A 22,893-nucleotide genomic window follows, 5' to 3' on the forward strand; every position below is an offset into this window, starting at 1 on the left:
AATGTTGAACTTTAAATAAAATTTGTATCTTTTATCGTGTAATCGTATATGTGTCGTAATTCGTCAAAATTGTCTATGAAGTTTGGCACTTCCTATTTGTAACAAATAAAACTTAATTAATTCAGAACTATTTATAGCGAAATCGAACAAGTCTCACTTTTCTATATGACACATTTCACGTACGCATGTACATGTACGTACATGTATAAAGCACCACGCTCACTTTAGGATTAATCAAAACAAGTCGGTATGGAATGTTTTTTGCTTTTAATGGAATAAAAACACATTTTTTTGAAGAATACTTTAAACATGAACATAACATGAGTACATTTATCACATGGTACATGTAAAGGTATATGGTTTGTTCATATTTAGGCAATATGTCTACTGTTGGTAAACCAGAACTCTCTGAAAAACGGATGATCAGGCTGGTCCCCAGACCGTCCGGTTTACAGAGAGTCTTCTGTATGTATTGGCTTAATTCTTGCTTATTATGCCCCCCTTCGAAGAAGAGGGGGTATATTGTTTTGGTCGGTCCGTAAGTCGGTCGGTCCGTCCACCAGATGGTTTCCAGATAAAAACTCAAGAACACTTACGCCTAGGATCATGAAACTTCATAGGTACATTGATCATGACTGGCAGATGACCCCTATTGATTTTGAGGTCACTAGGTCAAAGGTCAAGGTCACAGTGACTCGTTCTTGGATGCAGTTTAGGACCACATTTTGCAGATTATACTATGTACTGTTGTGGTGGGATCTCCGTCCGTCCACCAGATGGTTTCCGGATGATAACTCAAGAACGCTTTCGCCTAGGATCATGAAACTTCATAGGTACATTGATCTTGACTGGCAGATGACCCCTATTAATTTTGAGGTCACTAGGTCAAGGTCACAGTGACTCGTTCTTGGATGCAGTTTAGGACTACATTCGCAGATTATATTATGTACTGTTGTGGTGGCGGGGTCTCCGTCTGTCCATCAGATGGTTTCCGGATGATAACTCAAGAACGCTTACGCCTAGGATCATGAAACTTCATAGGTACATTGATCACGACGGGCAGATGACCCCTATTGATTTTGAGGTAACTAGGTTAAAGGTCAAGGTCACAGTGACTCGTTCTTGGATGCTGTTTAGGACCACATTTGCAGATTATATTATGTACTGGTGTCGTGGGGTCTATCTACCAGGGCTAGCGCTGTCCCAAAATTTCTTTTAGCCAACCAGTTTTTGTTTTTCTGTGCGCGAAAACTGGTTTGGAAATAATTATATATACATATTAAGGTCACAATGACAAAAAAGGTATTCACACAATGGCTGCCACTACAACTGACAGCCCATATGGGGGGCATGCATGTTTTACAAACAGCCCTTGTTAAATTGGTGTTGAAGGTAGATGTGTAAAAGAGCACAATTTTAGAAACTTATAAACATGTAGGTTTTTTTACACTCTTTTGAGCACAAAAATGCTGAAAAAAGCTATTGTGAGGATAATGTTTTTTCCCAACATTTCGAGAATGGTTCTATGCTCTCTAGATTTGGGGAAAATTGAATTCTTTTGACTTGCATTAGACAAATAAGTTGTTATTTGTGCTCTCCAATACCATCAAATTGAGAATTCAAGTGTTTTGAAATTGTATTTGCCTAAGGCTCAGCTGATGAACGCTTAATATGGAGAATAGCTGAATTGTTAGCTTATTATTTTTGTGTAATCTTTCCACAGGGTTTTGGCTGTTATTTGAAAAAAAAAAAGATTTTGGAGATTAGGAATAGGGCTGAATTGTTGCCCCAAAATTGAACTGTCCGCTTCACCGTTTGCTGTATAAACTTTTTTATTTAGGCCACAGTTTGTGCTCAATCTTGAAAAAGCTTAGCCATAGTTTTTATGGTTTATATAACCATTCCATTGGGTCAGGTGGTGTCTAAAACAAGGTCACCAGGTTAAATCTTACCTCATTTGTGACCTAATTACACAATTACACTGTAACTCCAATATAGTGCGGTCCGTTATAACGCTGTGTCCAATATAACGCGGGGGGGGGGGGGGGGGGGGGGGTCCTTGGATCCCGTTTTTTAAATTCTCCAACCTTCCATTTCTGATTCATATCAATGTTATGCAACTTCATGTATTTTCAGAAAATTCAAAGAAGCCGGCAATCACAGCTTGATTGCTTTATCCGTACGTTTAACTGATTTTAATCGATTAGAGGTTAAACGACATTCGACAGCTAATTGGTGTTAATCTGTTGTGTAATGTCAATAAAGGTGTGACAACTCGCGAGTCCGTGTTTATTACATGTATTCCCTATCCGAGTGGTTCAGTGCGCTAGTTTCAATAAGGCAAGTGAAAGCGGAATAATTATCAAATTAAAGTTATTTAAAACGATTACCTGTTTATGTTTTGTATTTATCGTGTATTGTATTTCATTGTATAAACTAGGCTGTGTATGTGTGTTATCGTTTATGCTGTACATGCTTGATAAATAAAAAGATCTTTGTGTATGTTTAATGTTTCAGTACCTATACGAAAAATAAATTTAAAAATCCTGACAATTTATTTACATGCTAACGCAGTGTAATAGTTAATAGAGATGCACTTAAATTTTTGCCCGTTATCAGAAAGTCCAAGGAAAGAACGTTTTTACATGCTGCGTATGACGCAATAAAACATTTCTTTGTACATGTATGGTATTGCATACAATCTAAATTTAAATTCGCTCGTCCAATGAAAGCTGTGTCCCATAATGCACTGTACTATTTTCTCTGAAAAATGGCGTAGGCATATGAATTTGTTTATAAAATTCGTAACCATATTTCTTGTCATAAATGTTTAACATTATTTTTTCGTAAGTGATGATGTAATTATATTGGATTATCGGATAAATGTGCACATTAGAAAAACGGTATGTATACTGTTATCGTTCGATTCGGTTTATATGCATGTATTTGCGGAGGACAACACAGCATGACAATACACAGGACCTATATAATAGGCTATACTATACCTGTTTTTATAGCCCCCTTAAATAAATAAGCTCAAAACTTATAACGCTGTCCGTTTATAACGCTGTTGCGTTGCTTGGACCCCGTCATCCGCGTTATATTGGAGTTACAGTGTAAAATGAAATTTAGTTCAATGTTTGACTTCACCCTGAACATCTAGACCTTTTTTTAATTGAAAAAGAAGGTAAGCATGTCAAATTGTCGACACTAATCCTTTTTTAAATTATTATCATGGTTGTATGGCTGTTCATTTGCTTTTGAACAGTGTGAAATGGCAAAAAACATATTTAATTATGATTTGATCTGATCAATATTTTTGCATATGTAATACAAACTTTTTGTATGATTTTTATTTAATAAACTTTAGAATGGGGACATTTTTTTTGTTTTTTTATGCCCCCCTTCGAAGAAGAGGTGGTATATTGTTTTGCACATGTCTGTCGGTCCGTCCACCAGATGGTTTCCGGATGATAACTCATGAACGCTACGGCCTAGGATCATGAAACTTCATATGTACATTGATCATGACTGGCAGATGACCCCTATAGATTTTGAGGTAACTAGGTCAAAGGTCAAGGTCACAGTGACTTGAAATAGTAAAATGGTTTCTGGATGATAACTCAAGAATGTGTAGGCCTAGGATCATGAAACTTCATAGGTACATTTATCTAGACAGATGACCCCTATTGATTTTTAGGTCACTAGGTCAAAGGTCAAGGTCACAGTGACTCGAAATAGTAAAATGGTTTCCAGATGAAAACTCAAGAATGCTTACGCCTAGGATCATGAAACTTCATAGGTTCATTGATCATGACTGGCAGATGACCGCTTTTGATTTTCAGGTCACTAGGTCAAAGGTCAAGGTCACAGTGACTTGAAACAGTAAAATGGTTTCCGGATGATAACTCAAGAATGCTTACGCCTAGGATCATGCAACTTCACAGGAATGTTGATCAATACTGGCAGATGACCCCTATTAATTTTCAGGTCACTATGTCAAAGATCAAGGTAACAGTGACTCTAAACAGTAAAATGGTTTCAGGATGATAACTCAAGAATGCTTACACCTAGGATCATGAAACTTGATAGGTACATTGATAATGACTGGCAGATGACTCCTATTGATTTTCAGGTCACTAGGTCAAAGGTCAAGGTCACAGTGACTCGAAACAGTAAAATGGTTTCCTTGTGTTAACTTAAAAATAATTAGGCCTAGGGTCATGAAACTTCATAGGTGCATTGATAATGACTGGCAGATGAACCTATTGATTTGCAGGTCACTAGGTCAAAGGTCAAGGTCACAGTGACAAAAAACATATTCACACAATAGCTGCCACTACAACTGACAGCCCATATGGGTGGCATGCATGTTTTACAAACAGCCCTTGTTTATTGATAAAATCAACTTGTGTACATGTCTTTGCTGTATAATTATCTTATATCAAAATTTATTATGTCCTTAATTGTTCCCAACTTTGAATATCTATACTATGGCCATTTCCACATGCTACTTATTATGAAATGAAGCGCCAGGCAGTGCAGGGAAGATGGTGTGAGTCTATTGTGACAAGCTCTAGGTATCATTTAAGTCCACAATTGCAAATATTGCTAACGAAAATTTCTAGAAATATAAAAAGGTACTTTGATGGTTTGTGTGATGTAGTTAATATTTTATGACCTAGCTATAAGTTGATCCTTATCTGGGAGGGTTCTCAAGATGTTATAAGACACAGGGTTGTCATTATTAACCGATTAACCGATTGCCGATCAAATTCATAGGTTAAAATCGCCAGAAAATCGGTTGTTTTTCCGGAATCTTTAAAATTGCGATCGAAGTTTTGATCATGCAAACCGACAATAATTGACGAGGAATAACGGTAGTATAGTAAAGCGACACCTGGTCATTCAGTCAGTCCATTAACTCCGCCTAAGAACTACTGTTTTCAATGAATTTCTCAGCGAGTGGCCTAATTGATTTTTATCCCATCATCAGACGTGCATTGTCGAAATAAACCACTGTGGAATTAATTTTCCTCTATTTCGGCAGTGCTGAAATTTAGCTGTCACGCGCGGCAGTGAATGGTCACATTACTCGGAACCAACTATAAATTAATCATTTTTAGTAAAATCGAATCAGGTTCAACAAAACAAACAATTTGATACCAAGATGTAATATATTTTTAACGCATAATGCAACTCAAAAAGCAAAAAAACATTATTTACAAATATTAAGTGTGCGTACTCGGACATCATTATTAACACGTCATACAACACAATGCATGTTCTTTCAGGCTAAAGCTGCAGTTGTTTGGTGTGTTTTTTTTCATTATTTCTTATAAATCGGAGACGTAGATGTATGATAAACAGAAAAACAGGTTAGTACCTGATCTTTTTGTAATGTATTAGGCTCGGCACGATTAAAATAATGAAACAATGTTTGCTTAAAATAACTTTGGGATTGTCTGTGTATTTTCCTATTCTATTTTTAAAGAAATAATTTACTACTCAGAAAATTGATGGGATAAATCGAATACTAGGTCGGTGCTGAATAAAGCAAAGGTTTTTTTGCTCAGCACGAAAATCTGAACCACTCGCCAAGGCTCGTGGTTCAGATTTTCTAAGCCTCGCAAAAATAAACTTTGCTTTATTCGGCACCGACCTAGTATTCTCTATTTCCAGCTGTCAATCAATCAAATTCGTCTTGGTAAGCACTTCAACCAATCAGCGCTCAGGCAGCCGAATACATGCCCGAATACACGCCGACCCCACGTGAAACTGTATCAAATAGCTGTACATTTCACAGATTATTACTGACTGTAGCTCAACGAATGTAGCACTGTAGAGCATAATTAACTAGTTTTTTTAGTGAGAGAAAAGGTTTCCACATATTAAAAAATGCTCTTCGATTTTCTACCAAAATAAAAGATATTAGCGACCTCTGCCCTACAAAGTTGTTATTCAGCATCTAAATATTGAAATCCACGCTTTCTCGGTGGAAGAATGACGTGATGTTATACATGAAGTCTAATTTTGGCATGATTTTCATCTGTACATAAAAACACGACAAATGTGTCTCTGTTGCTAGAATTTTCTAAATTTTCCGTGAATAATGAAATCTGAAAATGATTTCGGATAACAAATTTAAGTATACTCAATTGAAAATACTTCGATTAAATAATGCATTTTGATACACAAATGGTCATAACGCATAATGTAATAAGTAGGTAAATAACGTGTTATTGCCAAACTATGCATACATATAGGTCTACATGCATGAATGACCTGACAAGTTATATCACGATCCGGAATGAAAAGTACTGTGTAAAATTTAAAGAAAGATGCGTTTTTATTCTCAGAAATTCACTTTCACTTTCTCAAACTTTCTGAAAGGAGGAACATGTAACAGTTTAGATTGAGTCGTTGATTTGTCGTAATTACTAAATATAAACGGTTCTCGATGCTCTCAAATCGCGTCACGTGATTCATGCATGTTCTATGGGAATTCCCTAATCCCATTATTCAATTTGTATATGCACTTGTGTTAAATGGCGGACGACATTCATCGTCAATATTGGCCATAATTTGGTTTTGAAAAAAAGAAATCGTAATAATACTGGATTATCGGGTAATGGATAGAATTGGAACATGCAATGATCTATCAATATAACATGTTTTTACATTGTACAGTATACTAAAAATGTGAAAATCTTTAAATTGTCTATTCTTTCTAGACCTCATTTTAACTTTTTATGCTCTGAGAATAACAGTATTTTGTCCCTAAAATGTCTAGAATTTGTTTACGGTCGGGGGGCTTAGCCCCCTAACCCCCCTAACAGGGCCTTGCCCTGGACCTTGACCCCGGCCGAATCCGTTACAATTCCAAAATAATCCTTAGTTTACAATCATAATGACAACCCTGAGACAACAGTGATTTTTCCAGGATTTTGGAAATGGGACTAGGCCCATTTGGATTGGGAAAAATGGTTGTGTTTTGACAATAATTTGCAAATAAGTGTTGTTGTTGTTTTGCTGATTTTTTTTTCAAAATTGAGAATTAAAGTGTTTTCAGTATGATATTTTATATGGTTCAACTTATACAGCTCAGTGGCAAACTGAATGTTTAAGTCTAAAAAAAATTGTTTGGGAACTATCCATTGGCAAATTTAAGGTCCAATTTTGGATTACAATTAGAAATGGGGCTGTTTACGGGCACCAAATTTGAACGTAAAAAAACAACAACTTAACACCAAGTACTGGGTCTACCCCTGATAGCATATAAAACGTGTCTCAATAAGATTAATTATATAGGGTGCATGATAGGATTTTGATGCTATTGAGCTTCTATAAATAATTGTTTTTGTGTCACTAAAGGCAACATTGCTGGACAGTAAGGGCTGTAGACTGGACACTGTACATGTGAGGTTGGAGGACGTGCTACCAGGGGAACAGTTGGAGAGTGACCGCTATTACATACAGATTGAAGACCTGAAAAGTACTACAAAGGAACATAATGGTACTTACTTAATTCTGGCATAAAGTCTAACCTGAGAACAGTGGTCAGTCAAGGGAAATAACCAAATGGACCATTGTAGACAGGTGACCATTGTTCTCAGGTAACGTCTTTTTTAGATGGTTGGTTAGTTGGTAGTTTTGCTATGTCGTTACCCCACCCAGTGGTTTGCACACAGTGTTATGTAAAAGAAAGGCTTATTTTCCCTCGCCATAGGCGGAGGGATATTGTTTTGGCGTTGTCCGTCCATCCGTCCGTCTTTCCATCCATCTTTCCGTCCGTCCGGCACTTTTGTGTCCAGAGCCATATCTTTGAAGTGCTTTGGCGGATTTCAATGAAACTTGGTATGAGTATATATATGGATAAGAGTATGATGTATGCCAAATGGCATTGTACACCACCTGTTAAAAACAGACTTATGGCCCTTTGTATCTTGAAAAAATTCTTTTTTGAGTGTCAAATATAACACTTTTGTGTCCAGAAGCATATTGGTGGGGATATCAATTCAAAGAATTTGCTTGTTGCGGATAATTTAGCATAATTACAAAACATATTTCTATTGAATAATACACATTTATTTCTTAAAATTTGATTCAAATTCATACCTATGAAACTTATTTAGATTATCAATTATAATATAGTTCTTATGCCCCTGCTAGGGTGGCATATAGCAGGCGCACTGTCCATCTGTCAGTCTGTCCAGCATTCTGGTTTCCAGAGGGTTGTCTCAGATATTGAGCTGATTTTTATGCTCCCCGAAATAAAATTTCGGCTGAGCATATAGTTGCCAGTTTGTCCTTAATTCCTTACTTCCGTACTTCCGTCACACTTTTGTTACAGTTTCTTATAGCGCCTTTAAAGTCTCTATAACGCTCAAAATCAACGAAAATTTTGTTTAGTATTTCGTAAAATAAAGTTAACACCTTAGCAATCAGTGTTCCTTATAGCAATAGCCAAAATTTCAACGCTAGATGTGGTATGATTACATAGATTTTTGTAGATACAAAATGCTCTTTTTTATTTATTTGTGGCCACAATTAATTCCCGCGAATATATCTATTCATACAACACAAGAACACCATTTTAGTGTTCATGTGTCGTATGAATAGATATGCAAAACAATAATAAAAACGAGCATTTTGTAATTACAAACATCTATTTTACCAGACCACATCTGACGTTGAAATTTCGGCAATTGCCATAAGGAACACTGACTTTTAATTGCTTAATTTCATTTTAAGAACGATTGTACGAAATTTTCGTTGATTTTGAATAGAAATGTTACTTTAATACTTTACCGATTTCTTTCATATTTGGCATGTAGGTACCTTGCATGGACCTCTACCTTTTGATGAGGGTTGAGGTCACTGGGTTCAAGGTCAAGGTCACCGAGGCTCATAATAGATTTTCCGTCACGCTTTTGTTACAGTTTCTCATAGCACCTTCATTACTTTACAGTTCTCTTTCATATTTGGCATGTAGGTACCTTGCATGGACCTCTACCTTTTGATGAGGTTTGAGGTTACTGGGTTCAAGGTCAAGGTAACCGAGGCTGATAATAGATTTTCTGTCACGCTTTTGTTACAGTTTCTTATAGGGCCTTCAATACTTAACCGATCTCTTTCATATTTGGCATGTAGGTAGGTACCTTGCATGGACCTCTACCTTTTGATGAGGTTTGAGGTCACTGGGGTCAAGGTCACTGAGGCTAATAAAAGATTTTTTTAGGTGGTTATTAACACATCGATTGACAAAGCGCATCATCAGGGAGCATCCATCAGTTTCACTGATATTCTTATCCTCACGCTTTTTGAAAAGTGTGGGAATATTGTGGTTATCTCCGCCGTCTGTACGTCTGTCTGTCCGTCCTGGCCACTATCTCCTCCTACACTATAAGCACTAGAACCTTGAAACTTGCACACATGGTAGCTATGAGCATATGTGCGACCCTGCACTATTTGGAATTTTGATCTGACCCCTGGGTCAAAAGTTATGGGGGTTGGGGCGGGGCTGGGTCAGAGATTTTCACTCATTTTTTAGCTTGGCTGTTTTCGGAGAAAACCCGAGGTATTGTCATAGCCTGATCGTCGTCCGCCATCAGCCGTCCGCCGTAGGCGTCGTGCTAAAACCTTAACATTGGCTCTAAAATCAAAGTGCTTCCACGTACAACTTTGAAACTTGATATGTAGATGCACCTTGATGAGTTCTACTCGCCACATCCATTTTTGGGTCACTAGGTCAAAGTCACTGTGACCTCTAATATAAAATTTTAACATAAACGTTAACATTCGCTCTAAAATCAAAGTGCTTCCACCTAAAACTTTGAAACTTCAAATGTACATGCACCTTGATGAGTTCTACACGCCACACCCATTTTTGGGTCACTAGGTCAAAGGTCAAGGTCAATGTGACCTCTAATATAAAACTTTAGCATTGGCTCTAAAATCAAAGTGCTTCCACCTACAACTTTGAAACTTCATATGTAGATGCACCTTGATGAGTTCTACACGCCACATCCATTTTTGGGTCACTAGGTCAAAGGTCAAAGTCACTGTGACCTCTAATATAAAACTTTAGCATTGGCTCTAAAATCAAAGTGCTTCCACCTACAACTTTGAAACTTCATATGTAGATGCACCTTGATGAGTTCTACACGCCACACCCATTTTTAGGTCACTAGGTCAAAGGTCAAGGTTGCTGTGACCTTTAATATAAAACTTTAACATAAACATTAACATTCGCTCTAAAATCTAAGTGCTTCCACCGAAAACTTTGAAACTTCAAATGTACATGCACCTTGATGAGTTCTACATGCCACACCCATTTTTGGGTCACTAGGTCAAAGGTCAAGGTCACTGTGACCTCTAATAAAAAAACTTTAACATAGGCTCTAAAATCAAAGTGCTTCCACCTACAACTTTGAAACTTCATATATTGATGCACCTTGATGATTTCTACACGCCACACCCAATTTTGGGTCACTAGGTCAAAGGTAAAGGTCACTGTGACCTCTAAAAAATATATAAAAATTCTTACAAGCTTTCACAGCCAAGCGTTGGCACCTGTTATTTGGTGCTCTTGTTTATGTTATTTTACATTAACTTCTTCATTTTTGCACTGATTAACTTCAAATTGATACTGAACCTCTCTTATGACAATACGGTCAATCTCAACTATGCATGGCTCCATTACCAACCCTGGGGCGCCCCTGCACACATAGACCACACCCACCCAAAATTGCCTTTTACTATAATTTCTTCATTTCTTCACTGATTCACTTCAAATTTATACTGAAATTCTCTTATGACAATACAGTCAATCTCAACTATGCATGACAATACGGTCAATCTCAACTATGCATGACAATACGGTCAATCTCAACTATGCATGGCCCCAATACCAACCCTGAGGCGCCCCACCCACATAGGCCACACCCACCCAAAATTGCCTTTTACTATAACTTCTTCATTTCTACATCGATTCACTTTTATTGATAGTGAACTTCTCTTAAGACAATACGGTCAATCTCAACTATGCATTGCCCCATTACCAACCCTGAGGCGCCCCCCCCCCCCCCCCAAATAGGCCACAACCACCCAAAATTGCCTTTTGCTGTAATTTCTTTATTTCTACACCGATTCACTTCTAATTGATACTGAACTATTCTTATGACAATACGGTCAATCCAGGGATCATATTTTCCCGCAACATCAATCGGCCCGGATATAAATGGGGAAAAGTATCCGAAAATGTACATCCGAAATCATGACAAATTACGTTAAAATATATACCATTGATTTTGCCATTCATGAAGGTGGTATAATACATGTACAAGTAAAATTCCCTTTGGCATTTTTTTAAACGTAACGAGTTTCCTCAACTGGTTTTATCATTTGGTATTTCATTGTTGTTTTGTGTGCTGTTTTATCAGACTTTTATCATCGTTGTCAATATTATTAATCTGTGTAAGTCTATACCGATGTTTTAAATTGTTGTCCACTCGATAATAGCTTACAAACATGCACTGAACCAAACAAATGTCTGTGCGAAGGTTAGCTACTGACAACAACAAACCAAATAATTAAGAAATAATTTGTTGTCAAATAACCCACGACCGATAGTTTAGATGCGTAGGGATTTAATCACGAGAGCAAAGCATTTGAAACCACGCATCTAATTTTCCAGTCGTGAGTTTTTCAACAATAAAGTATAAAGTACAAGAATTATTTCGATTCTAACACGGTTTTACTACAGATTTATTCAATGTATATTATTGTTGTTGTGTACTATTTTATGTGAAGTTCTGCCCATAAAAATAACTTTTGGCTGTTCTGTCGATCAGATCCGCGACTTTCATTCATAATTATATTACCGGATTATTACGCTGGTGGAAAATGTATTGGCATGTTTCGTTTAGTTACAAGCGCGTGCATTCAGACGCGTGTTTTCGGATGCGTCTTTAATCCGCTGTTCACAAGTTTTTTATTCTTGGTCTGACGTGCAATAAACCGGTCCTGACGGTTTAGAGCCTGCAGCGGATGGTTTATCACACCTAATCGAGATAAGAATGTCATTAGGGTGTGTTAGCATGTACACTGTGTAATCGATTTCATGACATGGGAATTTTAATAGCAAACAGAATCGGACCGACTGTTTGGGATTTTCAATCGGTCTTTCATGACCCCAAACTGTCTAGGACCGACAAAACCGAAAAAAATATGATCCCTGGGTCAATCTCAACTATGCATAGCCCCATTACCAACCCTGGGGCGCCCGCCCACATAGGCCACACCCACCCAAAATTGCCTTTTACTTAACTTCTTCATTTCTACACCGATTCACTTCTAATTAATACTGAAATTCTCTTATGACAATACGGTCAATCTCAACTATGCATGGCCCATTACCAACCCTGGGGCACCCCTGGGTCAAACATGCGGCATGGGGATACGCGTCGGCCTCTGCTGCGCCATTTCTAGTTTGTATGTGAGTCTCCCTTCATGACCTACAGATGAAGACCAATTAGTGTGAAATTGGTTCTGGTCCATTGATTTTTGGCAAAGTTATGAGCCTTGGACTTTGAAATTTTCTCTATGATAACTGTTTTCTGAAGCTTTTTACACAATTCTTTCAGATTTTGAGCTGATTTTTTGTATGTGAGTCTACCAACAAGACCTACAAATGAGGTGTGAGTTTGATTCTGGTAAATTGATTTTTTTGGCAAAGATACGGGCCTTGGACTGAACAAATTTCTCTTAATAAGTTGCTTTGCGGCTTCAAATTGCAGAAGGGGGAATTGTGTTTCACAAATGAAGGTCTTGTTTAATCATGCATCTTGTTCCTTCAGTAAATCTGACCGTTTGTATTACGTTCACAGGGGTTAACGTAACAAATTGACACTCACTTGCCCGGGGGGCAAGTTACTTTGAACATCTACTTGCCCTCATTAAAAACTGGTTGCCCTATTTTGAAGTCAATTTTTTATTGTCATTTGATCTTTAAAGCATTGATTCACATGCATTATTATGCTAGATTTAATTTCAGCTATATTCAATGTATCAAGAATAAAACAATAATCGTTTTATAATATAAAGTTGTCAACAAAACAAAATCTGGACAGTTTTATTTCATTGAATAGTCACTATTGAATACAATACATATGAAGAGTTTATTACTATTAAAATTTTAAAACGGTATACTTGTCACTATATCTATACAAGTTATGGCAAAGATTAAAAGGGGGGAGGGATTAAAATAGTACTGTGCAAATGATTGTTCAGAGTTTGAAAATCATGTTGATATCGTTGATGAAGAGTTTCTCACTATTGTAAACTTTGAATATGTAACATACAAGTTATTCACAGTTTAAAATAGTGAGAAACTCTTCATATGCATTCTTACCAAGTTTGAAACGGTCTGCATATTCAACTTGATTTTCAAACTGTGAACAATCCTTATCACAGTTATTATATTCATGTTCACAGACATCACTATCACTAGTATACGCTTCTTCATCCAGTTCTAGTAACTGTTCTGAAATTGTTTCAGTTTGAGTGCTTTTACACAAGAAAATTGGAATAGCACAGTTACTACCAACAAATTTTATCTTGCTTGTTATTATGGAATTTCATCAAGCCACGATGTTTGAAAGTTAGGCTTTCGTGATTCATTTTAATATTTCTCTTCCTTTCTTTTTCGGTTGTTTTGGTTTGTTCCTTTGAGTGTTTCGAGTTACTTTTATTAAAAATAGAAAAAAATCGGCTGGACGCTACCGTCCGCCATGTTGAAACGTCTGCCGAGTAGAACTTGTTTTGAGCGTTTAGATTGGCTTATACAACGCAAGCGACCAATCAAATCTCGTTTTATTTGTACTCGATAAAAAATATATTGACCCAAAGATAATAAATAGATACAAGGGGAAAAGTCGAAAAAATACCGCAATTATACTTATACGAAACGGACTTGCCCGGCGGACTATATACTTTGGAAAATCACTTGCCCGCGAAGATTTTAACCCGGCACGGGCAAGCGGGCGTCCGCTTAAAAAAAGCCCTGCGTTCATGGCACAATGTTTCTATGCCCCTGGATCGAATGATCGGGGGTATATTGTTTTTGGCCTGTCTGTCATTCATTCATTCATTCATTTATTCATTGTTTGTGTCCCAAAACTTTAACCTTGGTCATAACTTTTGCAATATTGAAGATAGCAAATTGATATTTGGCATGCATGTGTATCTCATGGAGCTACACATTTTAAATGGTGGAAGGTCAAGGTCATCTTTCAAGGTCAAAGGTCAAATATATGGCTATAAAGTGGCGCAAAAGGGGGCATTGTGTTTCACAAACACAGCTCTTGTTAAATATTGGTCATAACCTGTCATTGACGTCACGTCCGAATCGCTGTTATAGACCGAAAGAACGGCAGAAAAGTATCATTCTCATTCAACAAAAAAAACACTAACATTTTGTTGAATTTTTTTTGCAAGCAAACATCACACAAACAGCTGTTTAATTCAAACAGCCACAAAAGCATCTCCATTTTCAGAACTTGCCAATAACATGTGGTGTTTTGTCTTCTTATCTGGCAATTGAATTGGAGTTTTACATGAAAAATATCCACTTGCATAAATCCCAAAAGTGTGTTACAAAAGTAGCAATTTGATGTCTTTTTTGCCACAATTGACAATCACTTATCCTTTTATTGCCTGCTATTTTCAACACTTTAGCTAGCTAATTGTTGTTTTTTTTCATAACATTTTATTTCTGAAAAGATTCATTTTACAGTCATACAAACTATCATAGATGTTTGAGAATGTAATCTCTAACAATTGTAACTGAAAAAAGTGATTTCAGAATATTATGATGTGGAGAAAAGAAAGGAGTGGGAGGTATAGATTCAGTTGGGTCTATTAAAAGTTGTATGTTAAGAAGAGATTGGCGTGTTCATACGGCTGTTTTTTCTAAGAATAAGCTCGATTGTTGACTAAACAATTCATATGTGTGTTTTATGTGTGATATTTTTTCCTCTATTTTTAGCCTAATGGGTTAAGTAGCTCATATATTGTGGGAATTAAGGGGCGGTGCTTTCGCATTTACATTAAAAGATGACGTATTTGGCTAAAAGAATGAAATAGTAAAATGGTTTCCGGATGATAACTCAAGAACACTTAGGCCTAGGATCATGAAACTTCATAGGTACATTGATCATGACTCGCAGATGACCCCTATTGATTTTCAGGTCACTAGGTCAAAGGTCAAGGTCACGTTGACCCAAAATAGTAAAATGGTTTCCAGATGATTACTCAAGAACGCTTATGCCTAGGATCATGGGATCATGAAACTTCATAGGTACATTGATCATGACTCGAAGATGACCCCTATTGATTTTCAGGTCACTAGGTCAAAGGTCAAGGTCATGGTGACCTGAAATAGTACAATGGTTTCTGGATGATTACTCAAGAACACTTATGCCTAGGATCATGAAACTTCATAGGTACAATGATCATGATTCGCAGATGACCCCTATAGATTTTCAGGTCACTAGGTCAAAGGTCAAGGTCATGGTGACCTGAAATAGTACAATGGTTTCTGGATGATAACTCAAGAACGCTTATGCCTAGGTTCATGAAACTTCATAGGTATATTGATCATGACCCGCAGTTGACCCCTATTGATTATCAGGTCACTAGGTCAAAGGTCAAGGTTACAGTGCCAAAAAAAGTATTCACACAATGGCTGTCAAGGTCACGGTGACTCAACTTAGAAAAATGGTTTCCAGATGATAACTCAAGAATGCTTACGCCTAGGATCATGAAACTTCATAGGTACATTGATAATGACTCGCAGATGAAATAATGATGAAACTTGACCAGGATGTTTGTCTGGACAATATCTAGGTTAAGTTTGACATTTGGTAAAGATTGAATGAACCGACTCCTCTCAGGTGAGCAAACTAGGGCCATCTTGGCCCTCTTGTTTACATTTACTGCATGTATCACCTCTTCTAGTAATCTAACATTTTCACCGATATATTGACCTTTCAGGAAGCCAGTTTGCGCATTGCTAATAATGTTGTTTAAAAGGCTTTTAATTCGATTTGCTACGCTTTTTGATGCGTTTTTTGTAGTCAACATTCAGGAGTGAGACAGGACTCCAGTTATTTAAGGATAATGTTTCGTTCCCTTTTTTTGGTAAAAGTGTAATAATGCTTTGTTGTTAGGCAATTATTATCAAGAGAGAAGTTTAGAGAATTAAGTAAGAAAGGTTTTATATCGTTCCAGAATATTTTATAAAATTCTACTGACAAACAATCAGACCCAGGACTTTTGTTATTATTCATTTCCTTTAATGCAATTGCACATTCGTATTCTGATAGGTGTACGTTTAAGTTGTTTGGGTTATCATTATCATTTTTTTTGCATTCATTGTTGAAAAAGGAAGGATGTTCTGAAATATCAATTTTGTGATCTGCTTTATACAAATTTTCGTAATAACCCGCAATATGTTTTAGAACTTCGTTTTGGTTGTTTAAAATTTTCCCTTGTTCGTTTTTTATTTGGTAAATAGTTTATTCCTCAGCCCTTTTTTTCTCTAATTGTTATTGTTTACACCCTTTCAGTGATAAAGATTTATTGATATTGTCACTTTCACATGCTATGGCATTATGACTTCAGGCGCGTCATAGATAAGAGACAACAACACTGATTGATTTGAATGTTCACTTCACACCTCTTGGCCTCTATACACAGATGATAAAGTGCTTTGGGTGAAAAATACTGGCCATTAACTGTTAAACACTGGTAACCATTATTCTTTGGTGTAATATAGAAGGATTTTTGTCAAGGGGAATCCAGACTGACCTCTGTAGTCAGGTGACAATTGTTCATAGGTGGCTGCTAAGTCAGGTTGTATGGTATATAAGAATGAAAATAATGTAGAAATCAAATCCAGACTGACCTCTGTAGTCAGGTGACAATTGTTCATAGGTGGCTGCCATGTCAGGTTGTACGGTATATAAGAATGAAAATAATGTAGAAATCAAATCCAGACTGACCTGTAGTCAGGTGACAATTGTTCATAGGTGGCTGCTTAGTCAGGTTGTACGGTATATAAGAATGAAAATAATGTAGAAATCAAATCCAGACTAACCTCTGTAGTCAGGTGACAATTGTTCATAGGTGGCTGCTTAGTCAGGTTGTACGGTATAAAAGAATGAAAATAATGTAGAAATCAAATCCAGACTGACCTCTGTAGTCAGGTGACAATTGTTCATAGGTGGCTGCTAAGTCAGGTTGTACGGAATATAAGAATGAAAATAATGTAGAAATCAAATCCAGACTGACCTCTGTAGTCAGGTGACAATTGTTCATAGGTGGCTGCTAAGTCAGGTTGTACGGTATATAAGAATAAAAATAAGGTAGAAATCAAATCCAGACTGACCTCTGTAGTCAGGTGACAATTGTTCATAGGTGGCTGCTAAGTCAGGTTGTACGGTATATAAGAATGAAAATAATGTAGAAATCAAATCCAGACTGACCTCTGTAGTCAGGTGACAATTGTTCATAGGTGGCTGCTAAGTCAGGTTGTACGGTATATAAGAATGAAAATAATGTAGAAATCAAATCCAGACTGACCTCTGTTGTCAGGTGACAATTGTTCATAGGTGGCTGCTAAGTCAGGTTGTACGGTATATAAGAATAAATATAAGGTAGAAATCAAATCTTCATAATCTGGAAATATAAGACATAGCTCTAGTTCAGATTAGTCCTGATTTTATTCACCAACTTGAATAACTGATTTTCCATGCTGCCTTTCAGCTTCTGCATGTGTTGTTCCAAAGGAATCAAGGGATAATAATGTGCAAGTCAAACCAATGTCCAAGTCAAGATGTGCTGGTCTCAAAAGGAAAATGCCAGTGAGTGATCAATTTTGATGATTATTAAAACTTAACTTTTTAAAAAAAAACTAAGGCTATATCGTTAGCATAATTTTGAATCTATGAATTGTTATGCCCCTGGCATCTTCTGATGATGTAAGGAATATAGCAATCGGCCTGTCCGATATTGCATCCCAATCAGGTTAAAGCTTTATGACATCTTTTCTTTTTTATATATTAAATCAATACCATATGCTCTAAAGTTTGATACTTACATGAATGTTATGTATGACAGCCTTTTTAGCTCACCTGAGCATCACCTGATTGCTCAGGTGAGCTTTTGTGACCGGTCTTTGTCCGTCGTCCGTCAGTCCGTCGTCCGTCCGTCCACATTTGTTCGTAAACACTCTAAAGGCCACATTTATTTTCCGATCTTTATGAAACTTGGTCAGAAGATTTGTCCCAATGATATCTCGATCGAGTTTGAAACTGGGTCATGCTGTGTCAAAAACTAGGTCACTAGGTCAAAAAAAAGAAAAACCTTGTAAAGAATGTAGAAGTCACATTTCATGCCTAATCTATATGTAACTTTGTCAAAATGTTTGCCTTAATGATATGTTGGTTGACTTCAAAAGTGGTTCCTGTCTGTTGAAAAACATGGCTGACAATGGACGGGGCAGTTTTCCTTATTTGGCTATAGAGAAACCTTGTAAACACTTAGAAGTCACAATTTTTGGCCAATCTTCATGAAAGTTGGTTAAAACATTGGTTTTATTGATATCTCGGATGAATTCAAAAATGGTCCAGATCGATGAAAAACATGGCCGCCAGTAAGCGGGGCATTTTTCTCAATATGTATATAGTAAAAACATGTGAACTCTCTAGAAGTCACATTTTTGGCCCAATTTTCATGAAATTTGGTCAAAATGTTAGTCTTAATAATATGTTGGTTGAGTTCAAAAGTGGTTCCGGTCTGTTGAATAACATGGTCGCCAGTGGGCGGGGCAGTTTTCCTTATTTTGCTATAGAGAAACCTTGTAAACACTCTAGAAGTCACAATTTTTGCCCAATCATCATGAGAGTTGGTCAAAACATTGGTTTTATTGATATTTCGGACGAGATTGAAAATGGTCCAGATCGGTGAAAAAACATAGCATCCAGTGGGCTGGTTATTTTTCTCTATATGTATATAATTGTGAAAACATGTGAACACTTTAGAAGTCTCATTTTTGGCCCAATTTTCATGAAATTTGGTTGATACGAGAGTTGAGTTCGAAAATGGTTTCTTATATTTATATAGTAAAAAAAGCTTGAGAACACTAGAAGTCATTATTTCCCCAATCGTCATGAAACTTGGTGAAAAGATTGGTTTTATACACTGTAACTCCAATATGACGTGGATGACGGGGTCCAAGCCAGGCAACAGCGTTATAAACGGATCCTCTTTATAAGTTTTGAGCTCATTTATTGCAGGGGGCTATAAAAACAGGTATAGTATAGCCAATAATATAGGTCCTGTGTATTGCCATGCTGTGTTGTCATCCGCAAATACATGCATATAAACCGAATCGTATCGATAACAGTATACATACAGCTTTTCTAATGTGCACATTTATCTGATAATCCAATCAAGTTACAACATCACTTAAAAAAATAATAATCTTGAACATTTATGAAGATAAATATGTTTATGAATTTCACAAACACAACTACACTTCAACACCGTTATTTCGAAGTCGTCGGGACCATTAAAAAAACTTCGAATTAACGATAATTCGAAATAAACATTTGACAGACGACTTATTTGATTCTGTAATAATAAAACGTTGTGGAATTCGCATGGTTCGGTTACACGCTACTATTAATAATTGGTTTACTTAAAACCGTAAACTAGTCAGATGGCAATAGATTTCTTCTTGTAACAAACGAAGGAATAAAACGATTCTTGTTCTTCTTTTTAGGTTTTCTCTAAGTACAGAACATATTAAATATAATGAATATGCACTTATTATCAGAACATATAAAATATAACGAATAGCACAAATTATCAGACCATATTAAATATAACGAATAGCACAAATTGTCATACATGTAAATACAGATGAATACATTTTCGGAAATGTATTAACATTTTTTGAAAATAAGACGCGATGTCTCTCTGAACACTGGACTTAGCAGCACAAAACTGGACGCGTGTAACATATTTCTCCAATGTGTCAAGGACATTGAAGCACTCACTTCCGCCCGTGTTTGCTCGCAGAAGGTAGAGTTTATATAAGATGAATTTCATTGGACATTTACTCGGACCTCACGTGACACGTTTATTTGTTACAAAAGAATGCAAAACGACATAAATAGTAATTATCGGCTTTTGACAACATTATAAAATTAACGTCTACGCGCAGACGACAAAGGAGTAATTATCAGCTTTTGACGCGCCACGCCCAGACGACAAAGGTGTGAAATTTTGCTTATCGTTTTGCAGCTTTGACTTCGGATTAAAGATTGATGATTAGGTGCGAATTATGTTGTTGGGACCGACAGAATCACTTCGAATTAACGATTTGTTCGGTTTAACGAAGTTCGGATTAACAATGAAATTTTACATTAAACAAATAAGAACCAAATTCGGGACCGGAAAAATACTTCGAAATAACGGTGACTTCGGATTATCGGTGTTCGAAATAACGGTGTTGAAGTGTATATGCATATGCCATTTTCAGAAGTGTAAAGAGAACAGTGCATCATGGGGCAGAGCTTTCATTGGATGAGCTAATATAAATTTAGATTGAATGCAATACGATACATGTACAAAGAAATTTTTTATTGCGTCATACACCGTCATGCAAAAAACATGCTTTCCGGGGACTTTCTTATACCGGGAAAAAATGAAAGTGAATCTCTGTTAACAATTACACTGAGTTAGCATGTATATAAATCGTCTGGATTATTTAATTAATTTCTCGTACACGAACTGAAAGATTAAATAAATACTGAATGACTAAATAATAAATGACTAAATACTAGAATGATAATGAAATGACAGAAAAACTTGTTTTATACTGTGCGCAGTATATTTCATAGCCGCTCCTTTAATATAGTCAAACTGCAATCATATCAAAGTAAGAATGTTTTTATCGTTTTGAATAACTTTAATTTTATAATTATCTCGCTTGCACTTATCTTATTGAAATTAGCGCACCAAACCGCTCTGATAGGGAATACATGTAATAAACACTGACACGTGAGTTTTTCACACCTTTATTGACATTACACAACAGATTAACACCAATTAGCCGTCGGTGTTGTTTAACCTCGAAGCGATTAAAATCGGTTCAACGGACAGTTGAATAAAGCAATCAAGATGTGATCGCCGCCATCTTTGAATTGTCTGAAAATACATGAAGTTGCATAACATGGATTTGAATCAGAAATGGAAGGTTGTAGTAAAAACGGGATCCTAGACCCACCCGAGTTATATTGGATTCATCGTTATAACGGAGAGCGTTATATTGGAGTTACAGTGTATATATCTCAGATGAGTTCGCAAATGGTCCCGATCGGTCAAAAAACATGGCCGCCAGGGGGGGGGGGGGGCAGTTTTCCTTATGTGACTAGAGAGAAACCTTGTGATTGAACACTATAGAAGTCACATTTTTTCCTAATCATTGTGAAACTTAGTCAATACATTGGTTTTATTTATTTCTTGGACAAGTTGGAAAATGACTCAGATCGGTGAAACACACTTTTTAGCTCACCTGATTGCTCAGGTGAGGTTTTAGGATTGGTCTTTGTCCGCCGTCCGTCCGTCCACATTTGGTTTGTAAAACACTCTAGCATTCACATTTCTCAAGCATTCTTTATCAAAGTTGCTGAAAGATCTCAGTCAATTTTGATAATGAGCAAAATCACATAATTCATGCCATAATAATGGCCCTTAGATTGTCAAAATTTTCTTTATATTATACAAAATCCTTGTAAACACTCTAGAGGTCACAATTTTGTTCCAGATTTTATGAATCTTGGTCATAATATTTATTTTTGTAAGCAAAGTTTGATGTTTGGTTAGGGGGGGTCAACTCAAAATAAAGGTAACCAGGTCAAATCTTACAAAAACAAAAACACTCCATGCGCCTGAGTTTTGGTTCAATAATGATGAAACTTGACCCAAATTTTTTTTCTGGGCAATATCTAGGTAAAGTTTGACATTTGGTAAAGATTGAATGAACCGACTCCTCTCAGGTGAGCGAACTAGGGCCATTTTGGCCCTCTTGTTCATCATTACTTTGGGAATCCTACCAGTGCCGGTCAAATTGGAAAAATCAGCGCAGCTTTTTCATCAAAATTGGGAAATTTCACTGATTATGCTGAAAACTTTATAAAACATGCACAAATATTAAGTTGCATATGAACATCAAAGTGTTGAGTGATTTCCAGAAAATCCTGTTATCAGGATTCTGAGCCAAATGTTCACATAACTTGCCTCTGATTGAACAAGGTATGCGTCAGTAGACTCGACCGTTGTTGTAACCTTGCTATAATCAACATCTAACAACTATGCTCTGTACTCAATAGTTGATACATACCGTATATGTCCTCCTTGACGCTCATGCCCTAATAGACGCGCAGGCCGTCTTATCTGGGGTTCATTGGAATTTATCGGAGCCATAAGATAAGATTTATGTAGCCTGTAATCCATTAAAGAGTGGCACATAACATCTGAAAACATAATTTTTGCGGCAATTTTGTTTGCAACATGGTGACACCTTAAAAATGCTACCGTGCGAGTATACTACGCAGGTTACAAACCAACAATAATAATAATTTCTAAAAACTAAACGGAACGTGTACGCTGTTTCTGTTAAGCAATTACCATTTACATTGTTCATTATTGATTACATATTTTGTCGATGTATATTCCTTGAGAACTGCATGTAACTTGGGTTCTAGGCAGCAGTGAAAGGACATTGTCATTAGTGCTGCAACGATTCACCAACAGCTCGAT

The 22,893-nt window shown here is 36.6% G+C and overlaps 1 protein-coding gene across 8 annotated transcripts in view; it reads left to right on the top strand.

The window, feature by feature from the left end:
• The window catches only part of LOC127833625 (protein ZGRF1-like), a 128,168-nt gene that overhangs the window by 31,351 nt on the left and 73,924 nt on the right, over positions 1-22,893 (top strand). For 7 of the 8 annotated variants that reach the window (XR_008027528.1, XM_052358993.1, XM_052358982.1 and 4 more), the window contains 2 exons: positions 7,375-7,516; positions 17,830-17,927. Coding sequence is in view for 7 of the 8 variants with exons in the window: in XM_052358993.1 (XP_052214953.1) it covers positions 7,375-7,516; positions 17,830-17,927 (240 nt within the window). In the remaining variant the exon portion in view is untranslated. Of the gene's footprint in view, positions 1-7,374; positions 7,517-17,829; positions 17,928-22,893 lie in introns of those variants that run through there. The other variant, XM_052359034.1, reaches the window with a different exon arrangement.

This window comes from Dreissena polymorpha, chromosome 1, assembly GCF_020536995.1.
Source record: "Dreissena polymorpha isolate Duluth1 chromosome 1, UMN_Dpol_1.0, whole genome shotgun sequence".
Lineage (NCBI taxonomy): Eukaryota > Metazoa > Mollusca > Bivalvia > Myida > Dreissenidae > Dreissena > Dreissena polymorpha.